Raw genomic sequence first — 21,847 nt, forward strand, 5'->3', positions numbered from 1 at the left:
TTCGTCATACCTCCATGCGCCTTTATTAATAACGGAGCCACCTTAATAGTGGCGAAGCGGTGTACGCAGAGATACCTAGACTGCGAAACAGTCGGTTTTTTTCTCAAAATCAGTAAAGAAATCGGTGGGGAGGTTAAGATACCACGACGGCGAGGGCTATCGCGATTATTCCAACTCGCTTATTTTGTCAAATGCAAGCGAACTCTTCTGGAATTGAATTCCTAAGGAACTATATATCCAAGTTCAGAAACAGAAAGAAAATTTCTTCGGGACTTGTCTACGTACTCCATAAAACGTGAAATTAGGTATTTGCACGTCGTTGTCGTGCCGTGAGGGCAAAGAAATATACGAAAAAAAGTCTGCCGCACGTGCAAAGTTGTTGTTTTGCCTAATCAACCTATTTTTTTTTTCGTCAAGTTCTCGTTGCCGTCAACGTCGTAATAACAGTATAGTTCTAACTGCTTCCTTTATGTAAGCACTACGTTCAAGGTCTGATCAAAACCGGTTAAACAACACGACAAAACAATATTTAATTTATGCACAATTTTAACTATCAATTAATACCATTACAATTGTGACAACCTTAGTCTTTTCCTCCCTATTTCCAATCACCCTAGTTATTTAGAAAGGCCTACAAATTGGCGTGTCTTTGCGCAACAAATAAATGAATAACATATTTTCTATCTTTTTTTAGCATGCCTGTCTCGCTGTCTTTAATCGAAGGCTTGGCCACACTTCTTGACATTTTGATCTCACAAAATTTGTATTACTCTACTACGAAATAGCCCAATATAGATTCCCTGTGATCAAAGGCAAGCACATTTGACATACTGACTGGCAAATTTAATTTAAGATAGATTATTGGCCTAGAAATAAATAATTTATATTTCAAGATAACTTACAGTGAAAGTCATTCCAGTTCGGCTGACTAAGCCTACCAATTTAAAAATAAGCAGAGAGATTCAGATTAAAATATAATTGAAATTTTGGTGCTAATATGGAACAATAAATCTATATAGAATTTCATGAGAAGCTTAATTTATGACAAAATATTCTTGCTTGCTATAGAGATGGCAACAAGCAATATAATTAAATCTTATAGCAGTAATTTATTAGTGGTTTTCAGTGAAAGGCGAGTTGAAATTTCTCGTGGTAAGAAGACCGCGCTATACCGAAGTACTAATTTTGACAACTTAAATTTTAAACCACTCTGCCTGTAAATAGATTGAAGAACACATCCTAATTCGTGTGTTAATTCATAATATGTAATAAAGTTCGTAAATTAGATATGACTGAGTTGTAATTCTAACGTCCTTTTCCAGAACTAGACCTATGAACGTGAACATTTACCCAATGGCCATTCTTTAGCTGCCATACTCTAGTCTCCTCTGATTGATCTGTCACCGGCTCTCCGTTGCTTCCAATGCGTTGCGTCAAACGCACGTAGGAAATGCACGCCGCGTCGCTGCTAAGGATGTGCACGTGCGGCGACAGAATAGTGGTATTCGTAGGGGCGTTGCGTTGCCGCAAGACGTTATCGAAGTAAAACTTGTGAAACTCGACGCCTTCGACGAGATTTCCATTCGCTTCGGGCTCAAACGCTGTCACATGCGAGTCGACGAGCTTGCTGTAGGTGTCAAAATCTAAGGTGGTGATGCTCGTAATCAGCTGCTGTGTCAATCGGATGATCTCTTGCTCTTTCTGAACCTTCCAGGGCGGTTGCGTCGCATTTTGAGAAGAGCCATTTGTTTCTTCGGGATGCGTCGCCATCACATCTTCATCTGATTCTTTCTTCTTCCTAGAGCCACTGAAATTATGTGTCGCTAACAGTGTGGTCAGAATGGCGCCCTTGAGTTTACGTCGCGCGTTAAACTTTCTTAGTCCATCGAGGGTGGTTTGACGATGAACTTTGGAGGCGATTCGCTCACGGTTCTGTAATATTAAATTCAAGGAAAATTAATACGTTTGGATCCCACGCGCTTAAGAACGCCGAGAGTAACCTAAATCACGGTGTTATTACTGCGTTCTATAACCACAGACAATACAAAAAAAAAAAACTAACGTGATTTTTAAGTTTTGTGTCAACACTAAGCGTATAAGTTGTGAAAGATCGAAACAGCTCAGATGTAAGCGTCACCGCAGAGCACTGATACAAGTAAAAAGGAAGGAAATCAAGTTTTTTTTCGAAAAGCGATTTTGTTTTCGAAGCAGGTGCGTAAACAATGGACGACAGTGAGTCAATCTCGCGGCCACGAAGCACTCTGCACAATTAGCGACAAAATTCAAGAAGGCGGTAATTCAAACTCACTAAGAAAAACTAAAGGACGTGCAAAATTTGGCTTGTTTCATTTTAAGAGGCAGATCAGGAAAAGTGGAAAGAAGAGTTAAATTGCCAACATCCGCGAAAAATCTCCTTGAGATACCTGAATTTTAAATACAAAAAACTTACGAATTTTTCTAGTTCAGTACAGTATGTAAATTGTGAGACAGGAAAATAACTGTTGTGAATTTTACGACCACAAAGCAATATTAAGCAGAGATCTTGTCTACAAATGCAGATCTCTTATCTCAGGGTTATTGTATTCTTTTTATTTTTCAATATAAGGGTGCGAACATCGAAAGAATGGGAACAAGAGAGGACTGGACGGTTGAAGAATCGTGTCGATAACAACGTACCTGGAATAACTAACCAAGACACTGATTGATTACAAACAGGATAAAAGACAACTTACAGTATTTTTGTCTTTGTGATATCATAAGATCTTCTATGTTAATAGTATCTGCTTGATTACTGTTTATCGCGGGTTTCAATTTTATACATTTGTCCCTGAGGACGCCAGGCAACGTTTTATTATTTTCAATACTTTTACCACGGTTGGATATGGTAATTAAGATGGTCATTCACAAGGTGTTTCTTCCGTAAGTCAGAATTCATCGAAGAGCGTCCATCGGGCACTACCAAGAACTTTAGGACAAGGACACAAAGTCAGTCTTACAGTTTTACCTGCTCTGCTCACGAACATTCGCACGAAATATTCCGGCAGTTTTATCTACTATATACCATAGACTCCGTAGTATTTCCTTCGCTTGAAACTAAGCTTAACTAGGCTTAAGGACGCACCATTAGAAAAGTTTAATATGGGGAGGGTGGGGAATTTTCGAGCCGCACGAACTTTTTTCGAAAACGTTTCCTTTGCATGAATTCTCTTAAAGGCCTTAACATGAATATTATTTAGGGTTATTTGGCGTTAAATGACTTTTTTCCTTTAATTTCCTTTCCGCGAATATTTTTTTTGTACTTCGCCCATCTCGCATCCCCCCCCCCCCCCCCGTCCCATAAGTGTTCTAATGGTCAATCCCTTATCTCATTAGCTATAGCTGGAAATTCCCTCATTATACGTTTCTGGGAAACTTCCCACCTACCCCTCCCCTAAGCCAACATTAACACTTACTTCTCACTTAGGGCAAAATGTTGGCTTAGGGGAGGGGTAGGTTCAAAGCAGGGTTAAGTTAACCCAGGGTTTGTGCGAAATTTGATTTCAGGTATAAAAACTTGAGAAGCAAATTCAGTTTTATTCTTTTTGCCTACAATTTGATGATTGGATGCTCTAAAGAGAAGAGAGAAAATTGTCTGGGAAAATGCTTTTGAATAAAAGAAAAAGAAACTCGGGTTAAAATTTAACCCTAGGTTTATAGCGCTAATCGGCCTTCGAACATCTAGGCCTACGCAAGTAACGCGAGCGTTCCGTCCGCAGTGAAACCACCTTACGATCCCCAGGCGTCCTTACATGCGCGGTTTTGCAAGGACTCAAACGGCTGAAACTTTTATAAAGCATCCCCGAATGGGTTTATTATGCCGGTAAACCAAAAGAAGGTTGGTCTGTTGCTTACATGAAAGAGTGAAGGTCAAGGCATGCATCAAGTGAAAATGTACTGAACAGACCTTTTAATCTTACACGTTGTTTTTTCACTTAGACGTGGACCCGTTAGCTGTTTGTAAAAATTCAACAACGCCGTAACGAGCGCCATAAAATCATTAAAGTTGCTATTAAAAAGTTTAAAAGTGATCAGATGTTGATAACTGCTAAGTAATTAACGAAAAGTTTAATTAAAGGCGTTCTTTCCCTCAATGTGGACGACGTCATTTTTGGCTCAGGTTCTTGTCAAACTTGGGAAAAAACGTGTAAGGGTCTTAAAACATGAAAAAAATATAACAAACTAGTCGCTCAAGCTTAAATGGTCTTGACTGATGAGAGTCGAGGTTTCTGTTCCCCAAGATAATTCCCTCTAATTTTCATTTCACCTCAAATGTACCGGTATATTATACTAAAGGTCTAGAAAAGTCTAAACGAAAACCAAATGAAATTTCCCCAGGCGTAGAAAAGCTTTAAAAAGATCGTTTTAAGGACAAGTTCTTTTTTTTTTTTTTTTTTGAAGCGGGAAAGGTTAAAAAACTGAGGTCTCACCATCACCCAAGATTTCAACTATCTCTGAAGATCTCTAAAGACGAGTGATTACTTAACAACAACATACCAAAATCCAAGGATGTCTAAGAGCTTCCGCTGCATTGATCCTCTTACTTTGATCCACTGTCAGCATTTTCTTGATCAGAAGTTTTGCTTCCTCTGTCACACTATCCCATTCTGGAGATGGGAACTGTGAACATGATGAAAAAAAAAACTTTTCACGTATTTTGAAGTAAAAAATTTAATCTTTTCAGTTAAAACTGAAGATGACAGACTCAATTTTTACAAACATTCACTTCTCAGTAGATACCCATTATTACAAAAAACATTTTCAGGCAAAGTTGGGAATATGAAGCTGTTATGGTTCAATTTCGTCCCAGATTTAAATTATATTTTCCTTTCTTTTGGGTTTGGTGATGTATGGTGATGAGTGTGACAGCAATGGGAAATAACAATTGAAGCACACCCATCTTTATGTCATTTGTCGCCATTTCATCTACAGTCGAACCTCTGCTAACGGCTTAACCTCTCTACAACTGTCACTTTCTTTGTCCCGGCAGACAATTGACTCTTGTTTAAAACCTCTCTACAACAGCCACCACTTTCCAACGCCCACTTTCTTCTGTCTCTAATGTGGCCGCTCTAGAGAGGTTCATCTGTAGTCCTAAGTCACTGTTTTAAGTCCATGTCACTTGTCGGAATTTTGCCTCAACAGGGCCTCAGTGAATAGGGAAGAGGTGAGGAACAGGACCAAGGGAAGGGAGGTAAATAAATAAAATATATAAATTAATAATAATGGTTTAGAAATGGCACATCCACTTTGTCTACCTGATACCTGGTTGAATAGGAATTTGGAAATGACGGTTTTTGAGGAGAAGGGAAAACCAGGAAACCCCGGATACATGAAAAAAAACCTCTAGGAGCAAAGGAGAGAACCAAAAACAAACTCAACCCACTAATTATTTGAAGGAAGATCATCGCAGTTTTATACGCAACTTACGCAATTGAGAAAAGAAAGCCTGAAAAAAAAATTCAGGCTTGCATGGGATTTGAACCCTTGACCTCTGCGATACCGGTGTAGCGCTCTATCAATTAAGCTAGGGAGCAGGTCGTTGAATTGGTTCATTATAAGCCCGTGACAGGATGCTGATGAAATTATGAATATATGAAAATCATATATGTGAACTGCGCAGTGAAGAATTATTTGAAGGATGATCATCGCAGTTATATACGCAACTTCTGCAGTTGCGAAAAGAAAGCCTGAAAAAAATTCAGGCTTGTGCAGGATTCGAACCCTTGACCTCTATGATACTGGTGCAGTGCTCTACCAATTAAGCTAACAAGCCAACTGGGAGAAAGTTGTTGAATTGGTTCGTTATAAACCCGTGAAAGGATGCTGATGAAATTATGATATATGCAAATCATTATGTGAACTGCAGAGTGAAGAATTGTTTGAGGGAAGATCATGGCAGTTATATACGTACCTTATGTAGTTGCAAAAAGAAAGCCTGAAAAAAATTCAGGCTTGTACAGGATTCAAACCCTTGACCTCTGTGATACCAGTGCAGCGCTCTACCAGTTTTTTCAGGCTTTTCTTTCTTTTCCCGGACTACATGTAGCCTGAATTTTTTTTTCAGGCTTTCTTTTCACAACTGCTTAAGTTGCGTAATATAACTGTGACGATCTTCCTTCAAATAATTCTTCACTCTGCAGTTCACATTATTATATGATTTTCATATATTCATAATTTCATAAACTCAACCCACCTGTGGCACATTGCTTTTGTGCATGTTACATTGTTATTATATGACTCATTTCAATGAGGTACATGACTAATTTATGCAAAGTTTAGATCATCATGATAAGTTGCACTGATGGAGATTGCAGTAACACTGAGATCAAAATGATTGGTCATTAATTCGCGCATAGTGGGATCAAACTTTTAAACTCAGACACAATTACTTCTAAGCATAGATGAATTTCCATTTGATGACATATGCTAAGATTGGGCTCAAGATACATTAAAAAGGTTTTTTTCCCTCACACTTTTTTTAATGATAATGATAATGATTCGCGCATAGTGGGATCAAACTTTTAAACTCAGACACAATTACTTCTAAGCATAGATGAATTTCTATTTGATGACATATATGCTAAGATTGGGCTCAAGATACATTAAAAAGGTTTTTTTCCCTCACACTTTTTTTAATGATAATGATTTTCATGATGAAAGCCACTTACCAAACAACAATCATAATTTGACAATTGAGGAGGAAACCATAACTGCAAAGACAAATATTCATCCAATATTTCCCCACCCATAAGGGTATACTGACCAAAATGATTTTTATAAGTTCCATTAATTTTTTGTTGAAAAAAAAGCTGCTATAACTGGTTTCCAAAGTTTTCTGTCAGCAGTTGCCAATAAAATGCGAAAAAATATGATGCAGTCAGTGAAAAAGCAAAAATGAGATGACTATATTAAAATAACTTGGTAAAATTCTTCTAAGTGTTATGATAGCTCCGTTGCTAACAGGTTACAATATAACACTATCGCAAATTGCAATATGGAAGCTCATTAGTTTGCTCTCCGTGACAAAAAGAAAAATTTAGCAACAGAAAATCTTGTTGCGGGTACTCAAGATAATATTATTCATCACTGATTCAAAGATATATTAAATATTTTAAGAACCTGTCATGTATATCGACTTACATCAATCAAAATTAACACAATATTGAATTCATCCTGACTTGAAAATTCAAATTAATAGCGCTGAAGCCGCGTCAACGACATATAGTTTCATTTATTACCTTCTTTGTTACTGTTGTGGCTAATTGTAAATTTTCAGTGGTTTTGTCTAGCTTTCGAAGGGTTTCTCAACAAAAAACAAAGCTTTATCTCGGTAAATCAATAATGACCTTCGTTCTAAAATCCCGATTCGTAAAATCAATCCTCAATCTTTCCCACGGCTTCGATTGTGTGGTAAATATACATGATATTTTTCTAAAATTTACTTCTTTCTGACCGGGCCAGGTGTTTTATGGATGCGAGGAACAATACCTCGTTAATTGCGGCAACGAATAGATGAATCTCACAAAACAATTTACTCTGTTGATGCCCATTACACTCTACGGCGAATAAAGTATCATTAGAGAAACCGAACACAAAATAAAATTCTTTTTGGTGGGAGGAATTTCAGCGGAGAAATCGATCCGGAAAATGAAGGCGGCAAAAAATTAAACGGTGAATGTCATTTATCTCCAGTACAAACAAAAGTCGCGTTCTTCATTCAGTCGCTAAGTCGTTCTCAAATAGAAAATCTAAATACATCTTTATGATCATTTTCTCTGCATGGAGCTGAAAAACATCGGCGATGATTTTTGATAAGTACGAGGCATTCGAAACCGTCTCTGCTAGCAAGCTAAAGCTTATATATCGATTACCCTTGAACAAAAACAAAATACAACAACATTTATTTACTTACGTCGTAAGCCCCAGCCTTGATTTGAGCGTATAACTTCTGTTGATCTTCGTCCCAAAACGGTGGGTAGCCAACCAAAAGGATGTAGAGAATAACACCACAGGCCCACAAATCTACGGCTTTGTTGTATGGCTCTTTCTTCAGAACTTCGGGCGACAAATAGCCTGGCGTTCCAGCGAAACCAAACCACCCCAATTTATCATTGTCAACCTCGATCGCCAGTCCAAAATCCGCCAGTTTACAGATAGCTGTTTTTTCTTTGCTAGAGAGGAGAAGATTTTCCGGTTTTAAGTCTCTGTGTACAATGTTATGCTCGTGACAGTGCTGTATACTATGTAGCACTTGCTGAATACAGTGTGAAGCGTCTGCCTCACTGTAATATTCCCGAGCTACTATCTCCTCGAATAGTTCACCACCAGTGACTAGATCGAACACCAAGTAATAAAAACCTTCTTCCATAACACTGGAGTGCAGGCGGACGATATTCGGGTGCTTGAGTGCTCGGCAAATGCGCGCTTCTCGTTCAACTTTCTGGACGTCTCGAGAGGTCATCTTACGCGTGTCGAGAATTTTCACCGCAAATTCGACTTTTCCTTCCTTCAGAACACATTTGCGAACTATACTAAAAGCTCCTCTACCCAGTTCCTCCTTTATGTCGTACATATCATGAAATGGTCTCGCTGTAGACGCCATTTTTTCGAACTGTTGATCTCAATTTCTTGATTGAGTACAACCGGAAGAGAAGGGACTGGTATCAGCTATTCCCGGCCGGAAATAGTACATTGCTCATTCGCTCGAAGCAACGAATTAACTAGAAATACGTGTATTGAGGAACCTTGCGGAGCAAATTGTTTTCCGCCAATTTTGACCTCCAAGGTGAAAACAATGTAAAAATGAAACTGTTCTAAAACTATTTTTGATAGGTTATGCTCGCATTTTTAAATTCAAAAATTTTGCTCATTGTTAGATAATGCTAAGATGCTCGGATTACATTATACAGGGGCAACCAACGAGAATATAGTTCAAAACCACTTAAACATAGCATTATTAAAAAAAGTTTTATTATTTAAACTGTAGATATAGGCATATTTTTATCCCCTAAACATTTTACACTTGTTCGGATTTCCTAGCTGAAATTCCAGTGATCCGAAACTTATGGGGATCGAAACTCACCTTTTCGAAAATTTCAGCTAGAAAAAAGGCTCCCGAAAATTCTAGGTGACCTTTTTAGGACAAAAATACGATAAAAATGGGCAATTATGCCATTTTTTAGATGTTCGAAAATCCTAGGAGAGGCAGGCAAGAAAGAAATTTTACAACAAATTGTCTTGTTACAATCGTCTTCCGAACAGATATTTTACGAAAATTGATGTTGGGTGCCCCTGATTACAGTATCTTTTGACTGTCTGGTTCTTGTTTAAAGAGGTCTGCACCACAGAAACGAATCGAAAAGCATTTTTCATGTAAAGCATCATTAGAGAGTGAACAGTTGTTGAGTGAACCAACCTCAGAGCCGCTCTTCCACAGAGTGGTGAAAATAAGATGACCACAGTGTTGACAATTCTTGTCAAGTTTTCATCAGTTTTGCATATAAAGCGTTCGACGAATCTGGCATTGAATTTGCTTGACAAAAACCCATCCTTTAAAGAGAGTCAAACTTGTCCTTATTGAACCTGTGATTGCAATTATTTGTTCTTTTATCTCACGCATCAGAGATCTGGTGTCCAGCCAGGCTCTCGTTTTTCCTTTTCTTTCCCTTTTTTTACAGTAGTTTTCGCATGAATTATTCCTTCGAAGAAGATGGTTTCTAATAATATTTACTCTGCAGGGACTGTACTATTGTTCGGAACATGTTTTCTCCCTTTCCTCCATAAACACTTTATCAATGCAAACCAATCATGAATAAACAAAAAAACGAGTGTGTATTGAGAAAAAAAAAGAAAGAGGAAGAAAGAAAAAGCGTTAAATAATAACGGCAAAATTTTTGTTCAATAAAGATGAATTTCTCACGGGGTGATCTCTCGTTTCTGGTCAGTTCTACCCGTGTACTTTAATGTGAGCAATTCGGCTTTATTACGCAAAAATGTAACCTTTATTTAGTCGAACCCCATGTTCGCTATAGCCCATGGCTAGACGTATTTTTTCTGTTGTCGATTCTGTTGGTACACAAAACTTGGAGTGACTGAATTTCAGCTTTAAATTCCAGGGAAATTCCAGCTAATCTTGCAGTTACGATTTCTCAGTATCCTTTACTGAATCAAAACAGCAGGAATGATTCACTCTCGTTGGCTCTGAATCAGTATAATACATTTGATCTAATTCAGTGAATACAATGCATTAATTACCGTACAAACTATTTTGCCAAAAATGAGGGAAATTGAAGAGAATTTAAAGAAACGTTATGCTAAATTAGCTGCTCAAATTTGACTTAGTCCTTGTCATTGGATTAAAACTCAGTCAGATAAAGCTTGTATGTCTTATTTTCCCAGTGATATTCATAAGAACGGTTTCTGTCATACATGGGATCGTCTGCCTCATCTTCAGGCGAGAATTGCGAGTGACTAGTGACGGAGCGCAGACGACCATGGGAACGAGAAGGAAGAGAAGCGAAGCGATGTGTCGTCTGTTCTCCCCTTCCCTCCTTCCTTTGCGCGCATGAGAGGAAGACTTCTGTGTACAAGAACCTTTCGTCCTATTCACTACCGAGCATCTGTACATGTAAGCATAATATGAAACTCTCCCGAGGAAGTCTCTTGCCGTGATTAGTAAATTGTTAGTCACGTCTCTTCTCCTATGAACACATTTCCATAAAATATCTGTAAATTTTTTAGTTAAAATTACAGCCAATAAATTCGTAAATAATGTTTTTGAAGGATTATGATAAACTATTGTAAAAGTTTATTCAGAACTGTGAGAAAAATGATAAAAAGTCATCAGGAAATATTGTTGATATTGATAAAACAAAAATGAATACATGCATGGAAGGGATAGGTGTAAAGCGACTGTGATCGATATTTAACCATAATATTCTATTCTAAAAAGTCATCACAAAGTTTAAAACGCCATACAACTGAGGTATAATTAAAACCTTTATTTCTTGGATACATCAGTTACAGTTCAACTGCCAGAAACAGAAAAACATTTAATGGTATCCTTAGATGTTCAGTTATGTATTCCTTAAATCTAATCGATTACTTTGATTAACAAGTTCCCCCTTATCTTATCATATTTTTCGTATCTACTCCCTTAAGTACGATACTGGTATCCGGTAAAACCGAAGTAGTGAGACGAGATTATTTTTGCCCACAGCTGATATCTCCTCCGAGGTCATCAAAATTGATGTGACCCCATCCGCCACTGCTGTAGTCCACCAATTTGACACGTGCTGTTCGACCAACAAAGGCATGAACGTCCCAGAATTTGCGAGACATGGTTTCAGTACATGAACCAGTAGAACTTTTGACAACCTGAAAAAGAGAGGCAGATGCAATTAAGCTTCTTGCAAAAGACCCCTCAAACTGACTGATGACAAGCTAAGGGAGTCTTTTGCAACATGTGAAAGACACTCTGAACTTTCCACGTTCATTAACCTCGGAAATATTTTGTCTCATATCAGAAAAATTTCAGCAAAATACCCTTAGGCATTCGTAGAGTATAAATATATATATATATATATATATATATATATATATATATATATTTATAAAATAACTGAGATAGTACGCGTGATCTGATTGGTCAAAAACCTATGGTTTATTATACCGGTAAACCCATAGAAAAAGGCATCCGGACCACGAGCAATAAACAAAACCGGCTATTGATCTGCAAACAACGATTTTAGAAAGGCTAAAAAAAACATAACAAGTTACTTACCCAGTCCTTCTTAATATTAAAATAGTTGGTTTCCATATTTTATTACTGAGCATTACAATTCGCTACTGCCATAGCTTCAGAAGTTATAAAGTACAAAGCTGGAAAGCAGTTTACATTTCACGACGATGCCAAATCGCAGACAAAGACAACAACTGTGTGAATTTCTAGTGTAGAAAGTCTCTAGGAAAACTTAACCACGTGCCAACCAGCAACAAAACGGATAGTTTTAGCATTCTTGATTTATTTTATTTCAAAATTAAATTCCTTAATCAAAGAAATTGTTTCAAAAAGAGATCTCTGATCAAGATATGGTACAAAATCGGCCGCTGGAGGTTGTAAACAAGCTGCCAACGATGATGAAAGATGTCAGAGTTTCGGGCTAGTTTTTTCCAACATTTGCACAAATTATTCGATGATATCGATGCCATGACCTACCTCACACCACCTGACTTCACAAATCGACAAATATTAACGCCAATATGTGGCTACGGCAAAGAAACCTTTCTCCACCACTGACATATTTCCATCGGTCGCTGTACGTGCATATAAAGTTACATGCGACAACTTCGCAAATGCAGCCACGTCGTTACCGCAGCATTTCTTGATCATAATAAAGTCCAGAAAACAGATCTTAAACCACTGCGGCTTGTAAAAAGTGAATGAAGTCCTCCATTACAATAGCTGCCAGTTTCCTCTGTAAGCACGAAATTCTTACGGATCGACTCAACAAAATACAGCTGCGTACAGTCTGATGTTCAATCAATTTCTACTTCTGTAGTAAACAAACCATGAACGTATTCTTTCATTGTACGTTCGCATGAATATGTGTTGACTTTTCCTGTAAAACAGCTTTCATAAGTTATCATGTAATGAGTGCAAAAACTCGTGTTTTGAAGTGCTGCTGTTTGTTGTTTGACTGAACTGAGTTTTGAGAAAGTTTAGCGCTATTAAATCGTGAGTTGTGATTGGCTTATGATGACTTTAGAGAGAAGACATGACTTGATCACGGTACTAAAATCATATTTTTTACCTAAAAGTTTATTAAAAGTTATTTTATAAATATATTTAAGCAATAGACCACACTTTCTATGGGTTTACCGGCGTGATAACCCACGCGGGATGTTGGGAGAACACGAGAAAAGCTTGTAAATCACGAGCCGAAGGCGAGTGATTTACAAGCTTTTCGAGTGTTCTCCCAACATCCCAAGTGGGTTATCACGCCGGTAAACCCATAGAAAGTGTGGTCTATTGCTTAAATATATTTATAAAATAACTTTTAGTAGAATGGAGTATTTTAGGTAAAAAATATGGTTCTAGTACCGTGATCAAGTCACGTCTTCTCTCTAAAGTCATCATAAGCCAATCATGACTCACGATTTAATAGCGTTGAACTTTCTCAAAACTCAGTTCAGTCAAACAACAAACAGCAGCACTTCAAAACACGAGTTTTTGCACTCATTACATGATAACTTATGAAAGCTGTTTTACAGGAAAAGTCAACACATATTCATGCGAACGTACAATGAAAGAATACGTTCATGGTTTGTTTACTACAGAAGTAGGAATTAATTGAACATCAGACTGTACGCAGCTGTATTTTGTTGAGTCGATCCGTAAGAATTTCGTTGTTACAGACGGATCTTGCAGTTATTGTAATAGAGGACTTCATTCACTTTTAACAAGCCGCAGTGGTTTAAGATCTGTTTTCTGGACTTTATTATGATCAAGAAATGCTGCGGTAACGACGTGGCTGCATTTGCGAAGTTGTCGCATGTAACTTTATATGCACGTACAGCGACCGATGGAAATATGTCAGTGGTGGAGAAAGGTTTCTTTGCCGTAGCCACATATTGGCGTTAATATTTGTCGATTCGTGAAGTGAGGTGGTTTGAGGTAGGTTATGGCATCGATATCACCGAATAATTTGTGCAAATGTTGGAAAAAACCAGCCCGAAACTCTGACATCTTTCATCATCGTTGGCAGCTTGTTTACAACTTACAGCGGCCGATTTTGTACATGTACCATATCTTGATCAGAGATCTCTTTTTGGAACAATTTCTTTCATTAAGAAATTTAAGTTTGAGATAAAATAAATCAAGAATGCTAAAACTATCCGTTTTGTTGCTTGTTGGCACATCGTTAAGTTTTCCTAGAGACTTTCTACACCAGAAATTCACACAGTTGTGGTCTTTGTCTGCGATTTGGCATCGTCGTGAAATGTAAACTGTTTTTCAGCTTTGTACTTTATAATTTCCAAAGCTATAGCAGTAGCGAATTGTGACGCTCAGTAATAAAATGTGGAAACCAACGCTTTTAATATTAAGAAGGGCTGGGTAAGTAACTTGTTCTGTTTTTTAGCCTTTCTAAAATCGTTGTTTGCAGATCAATAGCCGGTTTTGTTTAGGGCTCGTGGTCCGGATGCCTTTTTCTATGGGTTTACCGGTATAATAAACCATAGGTTTTTGACCAATCAGATCACGCGTACTATCTCAGTTATTTTATAATATATATATATATATATATATATATATATATATATATATATATATATATATATATATATATATATATATATATATATATATATATATATATATATATATATATATAGTTAATCGCTAGGTGTTGCACCCATTACGATATTACCCAGCAGAGTTTGAAACTAAAGTGAACCGCAACAAACTAAAAACTGAAAGCAAGTCTGTCAGGCTGTCTTACTTGGTGATCAACAATCAACTCAGCACGAACTTTCTTAATGTCACAGCCTCCTCCAATTAAGAATGAGATCCGTTTGCCAACGATCTTAAAGAACGGGGAAGCAAGAGTTCCTTGGGGACCATCTCCCTGAACTGCTCCAGGTTTTGCTGCCTTGGATGGCCTATTTTCGAACCCTCCGATCCACCAGTCCCCCTGCTGTTTGGCAGGTTGTCCTCTATTGCGAGCTGTTGGATTGTCACCGTAGGTAGGTTGATTGTTAAATGCTGTTCCAGTCCTTTTCCAACCACTCAAGCCCGTTTCGCAGTCGAACATGCATGCTTTAGAGGACAGAAAAAAAATTTGAGTGATATTTGTAACATGCCTCAACCCTACAATATTTAACCAGCTGACTGAGGCTATAAGCTTAGCTCAACAAAAAACCGTTCAAAACCGTTCAAAACCTGTACAGCTGATATCTCCTCCGAGGTCATCAAAATTGATGTGACCCCATCCACCACTGCTGTAGTCCACCAATTTGACACGTGCTGTTCGACCAACAAAGGCATGAACGTCCCAGAATTTGCGAGACATGGTTTCAGTACATGAACCAGTAGAACTTTTGACAACCTGAAAAAGAGAGGCAGATGCAATTCAGCTTCTTGCAAAAGACCCCTCAAACTGACTGATGACATGCTAAGGGAGTCTTTTGCAACATGTGAAAGACACTCTGAACTTTCAATGTTCATTAACCTCGGAAATATTTTGTCTCATATCACAAGAAAAATTTCAGCAAAATACCCTTAGGCATTCGTAGAGTATAAAAATATATATATATAGTTAATCGCTAGGTGTTGCACCCATTACGATATTACCCAGCAGAGTTTGAAAATGAAGTGAACCACAACAAACTAAAAACTGAAAGCAAGTCTGTCAGGCTGTCTTACTTGGTGATCAACAATCAACTCAGCACGAACTTTCTTAATGTCACAGCCTCCTCCAATCAAGAATGAGATCCGTTTGCCAACGATCTTAAAGAACGGGGAAGCAAGAGTTCCTTGGGGACCATCTCCCTGAATTGCTCCAGGTTTTGCTGCCTTGGATGGCCTGTTTTCGGCCCCTCCGATCCACCAGTCCCCCTGCTGTTTGGCAGGTTGTCCTCTATTGCGAGCTGTTGGATTGTCACCGTAGGTAGGTTGATTGTTAAATGCTGTTCCAGTCCTTTTCCAACCACTCAAGCCCGTTTCGAAGTCGAACATGCATGCTATAGAAGACAGAAAAAAAAAATTGAGTGATATTTGTAACATGCTTCAACCCTACAATATTTAACCAGCTGACTGAGGCTATAAGCTTAGCTCAACAAAAAACCGTTCAAAACCGTTCAAAACCTGTACAGCTGATATCTCCTCCGAGGTCATCAAAATTGATGTGACCCCATCCACCACTGCTGTAGTCCACCAATTTGACACGTGCTGTTCGACCAACAAAGGCATGAACGTCCCAGAATTTACGAGACATGGTTTCAGTACATGAACCAGTAGAACTTTTGACAACCTGAAAAAGAGAGGCAGATGCAATTCAGCTTCTTGCAAAAGACCCCTCAAACTGACTGATGACAAGCTAAGGGAGTCTTTTGCAACATGTGAAAGACACTCTGAACTTTCAATGTTCATTAACCTCGGAAATATTTTGTCTCATATCAGAAAAATTTCAGCAAAATACCCTTAGGCATTCGTAGAGTATAAAAATATATATATATATATATATAGTTAATGGCTAGGTGTTGCACCCATTACGATATTACCCAGCAGAGTTTGAAAATGAAGTGAACCGCAACAAACTAAAAACTGAAAGCAAGTCTGTCAGGCTGTCTTACTTGGTGATCAACAATCAACTCAGCACGAACTTTCTTAATGTCACAGCCTCCTCCAATCAAGAATGAGATCCGTTTGCCAACGATCTTAAAGAACGGGGAAGCAAGAGTTCCTTGGGGACCATCTCCCTGAACTGCTCCAGGTTTTGCTGCCTTGGATGGCCTGTTTTCGAACCCTCCGATCCACCAGTCCCCCTGCTGTTTGGCAGGTTGTCCTCTATTGCAAGCTGTTGGATTGTCACCGTAGGTAGGTTGATTGTTAAATGCTGTTCCAGTCCTTTTCCAACCACTCAAGCCCGTTTCGAAGTCGAACATGCATGCTTTAGAAGACAGAAAAAAAAATTTGAGTGATATTTGTAACATGCCTCAACCCTACAATATTTAACCAGCTGACTGAGGCTATAAGCTTAGCTCAACAAAAAACTGTTCAAAACCGTTCAAAGTGTGGACAATACTGTCTACTGTAATTCAAGCCATACTCCGACAAAACTAAGCATGTAGTATCAATATAGAACTTTAAACGTGACTCTTCTGTTAAACGGACCCCCATCATCTGTTGTTAAACCACCATAATACATCACTACAGAACAAATTAAGTTTTAAAAATTGGTAAAACTATTTCATTAATTTCGGTCTCACTTTATAACTTACAAACATGAATAAGAGCTTTAAAACTATGCAAGTACAAATTGTTAAAACCTACAGACTGACATCTATAGTCTACCGAAGAGAGTTTTTAAAAGTTCGGCTTTATTTACAGGGGCGCAATTAAAACTGAAGACAACTTACTGAGGGTGTAAAAACGACTGGAAGTAATCGTCTGAAATTCGGGCTAAGCATTTACTAGCTGGTTAAGATGATTCAGTGCAAAAACATCGATAATACTTAACAGGGAAATATGTTTCTATTGAGAATGTAAGTTTTTAAGGATCCTCTTTCATTTCATAAATTTTTTTATACAAATGTCTGAAACAGATTCTGCAAAAAAAAGAACTCATCCTGAGGCCGTTCAGTTCAAAACTCTAGACAAAAAGTAAAGAAGTTACTCGGGTCCTCAACAAATCACTCAGTAATACACTAAAGGGTCACCTCGCTAGCATCAATGTTAGACTCCTGACTGTTTTGTCGCCTTACACTATAGCTTACACACAGAAAAATATAGCCAGTAAGTATTACTTACCACGTCGATTCGGATGCATTGCGGAAATCTTTTCTTCCAAGGAGGCTAAACTCTTTTGTATCTGACTTAGAGCAGTTTTACTTTCTTTGTCATGGCGCAAGTTTACAGTATTTTTGTTTCCTTCGACGGCGATTCCTTTGAAAAAAATCGCCAAGAAAGCGATAAAAGAAATTCCAGAGTTAATCATTTGGTAACGAGTGGTTTCTCAAGAGATTTCTCAGTGCGTCTGGATCCCTTGAGGTTATGAGTCATTGGAAAAACGCTTTTACTTGCTTGCCAACTCAGGCATGTTAAGGCATAGGTCACCTCATAATTTGCATAACTTGGCGAAGTGGCATTTGAAACGGATTGTTTTGATCAGTTCTCATGAAACTTGGTAAACAGTTTTGTCGGTGGCCTTAACAATCTGTGACATATTCATTGTTGAAATATTGGTCATGTAACTTGCAAATGATCGTTAACTTTCAAAGTGCTCAAATTAAAACGGGGGAAAGGAAATGAAATAGCCCTGCATGTATGCCTAAGTGGAGCAAGGATTAAGAAATAAAGAGAAGCAGATCACGTGACTTATAAAAGACTTCAAGAAGCTTTCATCCACCTTGCAAGGATACCTGACAATCCAGACAGTTTCGATGACAATTTGATGACAAGTATTTTTAGGCTGAAGTTTAACAACCTTGCCCCGTTTGAGAAAACAGGCCTTGTGACGTCATGGTCCAAGGAATGTCACTTGATGCTTGGGATGAATTTTCCAAAACTGTTTTAGTGAGATATGTTTTATCATAATTTTGTGGAACCCTTTACTTGGATCCTTCTGCGTCATTAACAAGGATCTTTGCATTCCCTGTGGGTTTTTTTTTTAACCTTTGAACCCATTCCTTAACTTGCCTGAGTGCCAAGTTTTGAATGTCTCCCGCTTAGAAGATGATTTTTCTTGTTAGGAAACTATCTTTTATACCTCTTTAATATTCTGATAAATCAAAAAAATAGGACTGATTCACTCTCGTTGGCTCTGAATCAGTGTAAAACATTTGATCTAATTCAGTGCATTACAATGCATTAATTACTGTACAAACTATTTTGCCAAAAATGAGGGAAATTGAAGGGAATTTAAAGAAACGTTATGGTAAATTAGCTGCTCAAATTTGACTTGGTCGTTGTCATTGGATTAAAAGTCAGTCAGATATAGCTTGTATGTCTTTTTTTCCCAGTGATATTCATAAGAAGGGTTTCTGTCATACATGGGAGCGTCTGCATCATCTTCAGGCGAGAATTGCGAGTGACTAGTGACGGAGCGCAGACGACCATGGGAACGAGAAGGAAGAGAAGCGAAGCGATGTGTCGTCTGTTCTCCCCTTCCCTCCTTCCTTTGCGCGCATGAGAGGAAGACTTCTGTGTACAAGAACCTTTCGTCCTATTCACTACCGAGCATCTGTACATGTAAGCATAATATGAAACTCTCCCGAGGAAGTCTCTTGCCGTGATTAGTAAATTGTTAGTCACGTCTCTTCTCCTATGAACACATTTCCATAAAATATCTGTAAATTTTTTAGTTAAAATTACAGCCAATAAATTCGTAAATAATGTTTTTGAAGGATTATGATAAACTATTGTAAAAGTTTATTCAGAGCTCTGAGAAAAATGATAAAAAGTCATCAGGAAATATTGTTGATCAGTAAAAACAAAAATGGATACATGCATGGAAGGGATAGGTGTAAAGCGACTGTGATCGATATTTAACCATAATATTCTATTCTAAAGTCATCACAAAGTTTAAAACGCCATACAATTGAGGTATAATTAAAACCTTTATTTCTTGAATACATCAGTTACAGTTCAACTGCCAGAAACAGAAAAACATTTAATGGTATCCTTAGATGTTCAGTTACGTATTCCTTAAATCTAATCGATTACTTTGATTAACAAGTTCCCCCTTATCTTATCATATTTTTCGTATCTACTCCCTTAAGTACGATACTGAGATCCGGTAAAACCGAAGTAGTGAGACGAGATTATTTTTGCCCACAGCTGATATCTCCTCCGAGGTCATCAAAATTGATGTGACCCCATCCGCCACTGCTGTAGTCCACCATTTTGACACGTGCTGTTCGACCAACAAAGGCATGAACGTCCCACAATTTGCGAGACATGGTTTCAGTACATGAACCAGTAGAACTTTTGACAACCTGAAAAAGAGAGGCAGATGCAATTCAGCTTCTTGCAAAAGACCCCTCAAACTGACTGATGACAAGCTAAGGGAGTCTTTTGCAACATGTGAAAGACACTCTGAACTTTCAATGTTCATTAACCTCGGAAATATTTTGTCTCATATCAGAAAAATTTCAGCAAAATACCCTTAGGCATTCGTAGAGTATAAAAATATATATATATATATATAGTTAATGGCTAGGTGTTGCACCCATTACGATATTACCCAGCAGAGTTTGAAAATGAAGTGAACCGCAACAAACTAAAAACTGAAAGCAAGTCTGTCAGGCTGTCTTACTTGGTGATCAACAATCAACTCAGCACGAACTTTCTTAATGTCACAGCCTCCTCCAATTAAGAATGAGATCCGTTTGCCAACGATCTTAAAGAACGGGGAAGCAAGAGTTCCTTGGGGACCATCTCCCTGAACTGCTCCAGGTTTTGCTGCCTTGGATGGCCTGTTTTCGAACCCTCCGATCCACCAGTCCCCCTGCTGTTTGGCAGGTTGTCCTCTATTGCGAGCTGTTGGATTGTCACCGTAGGTAGGTTGATTGTTAAATGCTGTTCCAGTCCTTTTCCAACCACTCAAGCCCGTTTCGAAGTCGAACGTGCATGCTTTAGAAGACAGAAAAAAAATTTGAGTGATATTTGTAACATGCCTCAACCCTACAATATTTAACCAGCTGACTGAGGCTATAAGCTTAGCTCAACAAAAAACTGTTCAAAACCGTTCAAAACCGTTCAAAGTGTGGACAGTACTGTCTACGGTAATTCAAGCCATACTCCGACAAAACTAAGCATGTAGTATCAATATAGAACTTTAAACGTGACTCTTCTGTTAAACGGACCCCCATCATCTGTTGTTAAGTTAAACTTTAAACCAACGCCAACCACCATAATACATCACTACAGAACAAATTAAGTTTTAAAAATTGGTAAAACTATTTCATTAATTTCGGTCTCACTTTATAACTTACAAACATGAATAAGAGCTTTAAAACTATGCAACTACAAATTGTTAAAACCTACAGACTAACATATAAAGTCTACCGAATTGAGTTTTTAAAAGTTCGGCTTTATTTACAGGGGCGCAATCAAAACCGAAGACAACTTACTGAGGGTGTAAAAACGACTGGAAGTAATCGTCTGAAATTCGGGCTAAGCATTTACTAGCTGGTTAAGATGATTCAGTGCAAAAACATCAATAATACTTAACAGGGAAATATGTTTCTATTGAGAATGTAAGTTTTTAAGGATCCTCTTTCATTTCATAAATTTTTTTATACAAATGTCTGAAACAGAGTCCGCAAAAAAAAAGAACTCATCCTAAGGCCGTTCAGTTCAAAACTCTAGACAAAAAGTAAAGAAGTTACTCGGGTCCTCAACAAATCACTCAGTAATACACTAAAGGGTCACCTCGCTGGCATCAATGTAAGACTCCTGACTGTTTTGTCGCCTTACACTATAGCTTACACACAGAAAAATATAGCCAGTAAGTATTACTTACCACGTCGATTCGGATGCATTGCGGAAATCTTTTCTTCCAAGGAGGCTAAACTCTTTTGTATCTGACTTAGAGCAGTTTTAATTTCTTTGTCATGGCACAAGTTTACAGTATTTTTGTTTCCTTCGGCGACGATTCCTTTGTCTTTGTAACTTTGACTGCTCAGATTTGTTCCGGCGTTAGTTTTGTTGGCGCTGACAACACACTTAAAAGCAAAAAAAATCGTGAAGAAAGCGATAAAAGAAATTCCAGAGTTAATCATTTGGTAACGAGTGGTTTCTCAAGAGATTTCTCAGTGTGTTTGGATCTCTTGAGCTCGAGGTTATGAGTCACTGGAATAACACTTTTTGCTTCCTTGCCGCGTTTCGGAAGTCTCCCGCTCTAGAACACGATTTTTCTTGTTAGAAGAGATATCTTTTATAGCTCTTTAATATTCTGATACATCATTACAAAGTGTTAGCCCGTGAGCTTATTTGAAAATTTATGAATTACATACATATGGTCTTCTCTTTTTAGTGTATTCTAGTAATCCCGGGCTCATAAAAATTTTCTTAGACATACAACAT

The 21,847-nt window shown here is 38.0% G+C and overlaps 4 protein-coding genes across 4 annotated transcripts in view; 1 reads left to right on the plus strand and 3 right to left on the minus strand.

Annotated features, from left to right (window-relative positions):
- LOC140934033 (tetraspanin-17-like) overlaps positions 1 to 21,847 on the plus strand; it is a 97,860-nt gene that overhangs the window by 25,153 nt on the left and 50,860 nt on the right. The window lies entirely within an intron of this gene.
- On the minus strand, positions 506 to 8,672 carry LOC140935471 (calcium/calmodulin-dependent protein kinase type II alpha chain-like). The gene is made up of 3 exons (XM_073385018.1): positions 7,952 to 8,672; positions 4,534 to 4,656; positions 506 to 1,932 (listed from the first exon to the last, which is right to left on the minus strand). The coding sequence occupies exons 1-3, from the start codon at positions 8,639 to 8,641 to the stop codon at positions 1,306 to 1,308; spliced, it is 1,440 nt and encodes a 479-aa protein (XP_073241119.1). The 5' UTR covers positions 8,642 to 8,672; the 3' UTR covers positions 506 to 1,305.
- Positions 11,020 to 17,771, minus strand: LOC140935472 (uncharacterized). The gene is made up of 7 exons (XM_073385019.1): positions 17,570 to 17,771; positions 16,393 to 16,709; positions 15,905 to 16,070; positions 15,464 to 15,780; positions 14,981 to 15,146; positions 14,541 to 14,857; positions 11,020 to 11,415 (listed from the first exon to the last, which is right to left on the minus strand). Exons 1-7 carry the CDS (start codon positions 17,754 to 17,756, stop codon positions 11,242 to 11,244), a joined length of 1,644 nt encoding a protein of 547 aa, XP_073241120.1. The 5' UTR covers positions 17,757 to 17,771; the 3' UTR covers positions 11,020 to 11,241.
- On the minus strand, positions 19,359 to 21,303 carry LOC140934089 (uncharacterized). Its single transcript, XM_073383773.1, has 3 exons — positions 21,285 to 21,303; positions 20,076 to 20,443; positions 19,359 to 19,755 (listed from the first exon to the last, which is right to left on the minus strand). Exons 1-3 carry the CDS (start codon positions 21,301 to 21,303, stop codon positions 19,582 to 19,584), a joined length of 561 nt encoding a protein of 186 aa, XP_073239874.1. The 3' UTR covers positions 19,359 to 19,581.

The sequence above is a fragment of the Porites lutea genome, chromosome 4 (genome assembly GCF_958299795.1).
Source record: "Porites lutea chromosome 4, jaPorLute2.1, whole genome shotgun sequence".
Taxonomy (NCBI): Eukaryota; Metazoa; Cnidaria; class Anthozoa; order Scleractinia; family Poritidae; genus Porites; species Porites lutea.

Excerpts from the sequence above, each read along its gene's own strand:
- LOC140935471 (XM_073385018.1), bottom strand. The coding sequence starts at position 8,641 with ATGGCGTCTACAGCGAGACCATTTCATGATATGTACGACATAAAGGAG. Across the intron at positions 4,657-7,951 it reads TCAAGGCTGGGGCTTACGAC|TTCCCATCTCCAGAATGGGA; the intron begins GTAAGTAAATAA and ends TCATGTTCACAG. Across the intron at positions 1,933-4,533 it reads TTAGACATCCTTGGATTTTG|AACCGTGAGCGAATCGCCTC; the intron begins GTATGTTGTTGT and ends TTAATATTACAG.
- LOC140935472 (XM_073385019.1), bottom strand. The coding sequence starts at position 17,756 with ATGATTAACTCTGGAATTTCTTTTATCGCTTTCTTGGCGATTTTTTTC. Across the intron at positions 16,071-16,392 it reads AGTTGATTGTTGATCACCAA|GTTGTCAAAAGTTCTACTGG; the intron begins GTAAGACAGCCT and ends TCTCTTTTTCAG. Across the intron at positions 11,416-14,540 it reads AGTTGATTGTTGATCACCAA|GTTGTCAAAAGTTCTACTGG; the intron begins GTAAGACAGCCT and ends TCTCTTTTTCAG.
- LOC140934089 (XM_073383773.1), bottom strand. Across the intron at positions 19,756-20,075 it reads AGTTGATTGTTGATCACCAA|GTTGTCAAAAGTTCTACTGG; the intron begins GTAAGACAGCCT and ends TCTCTTTTTCAG.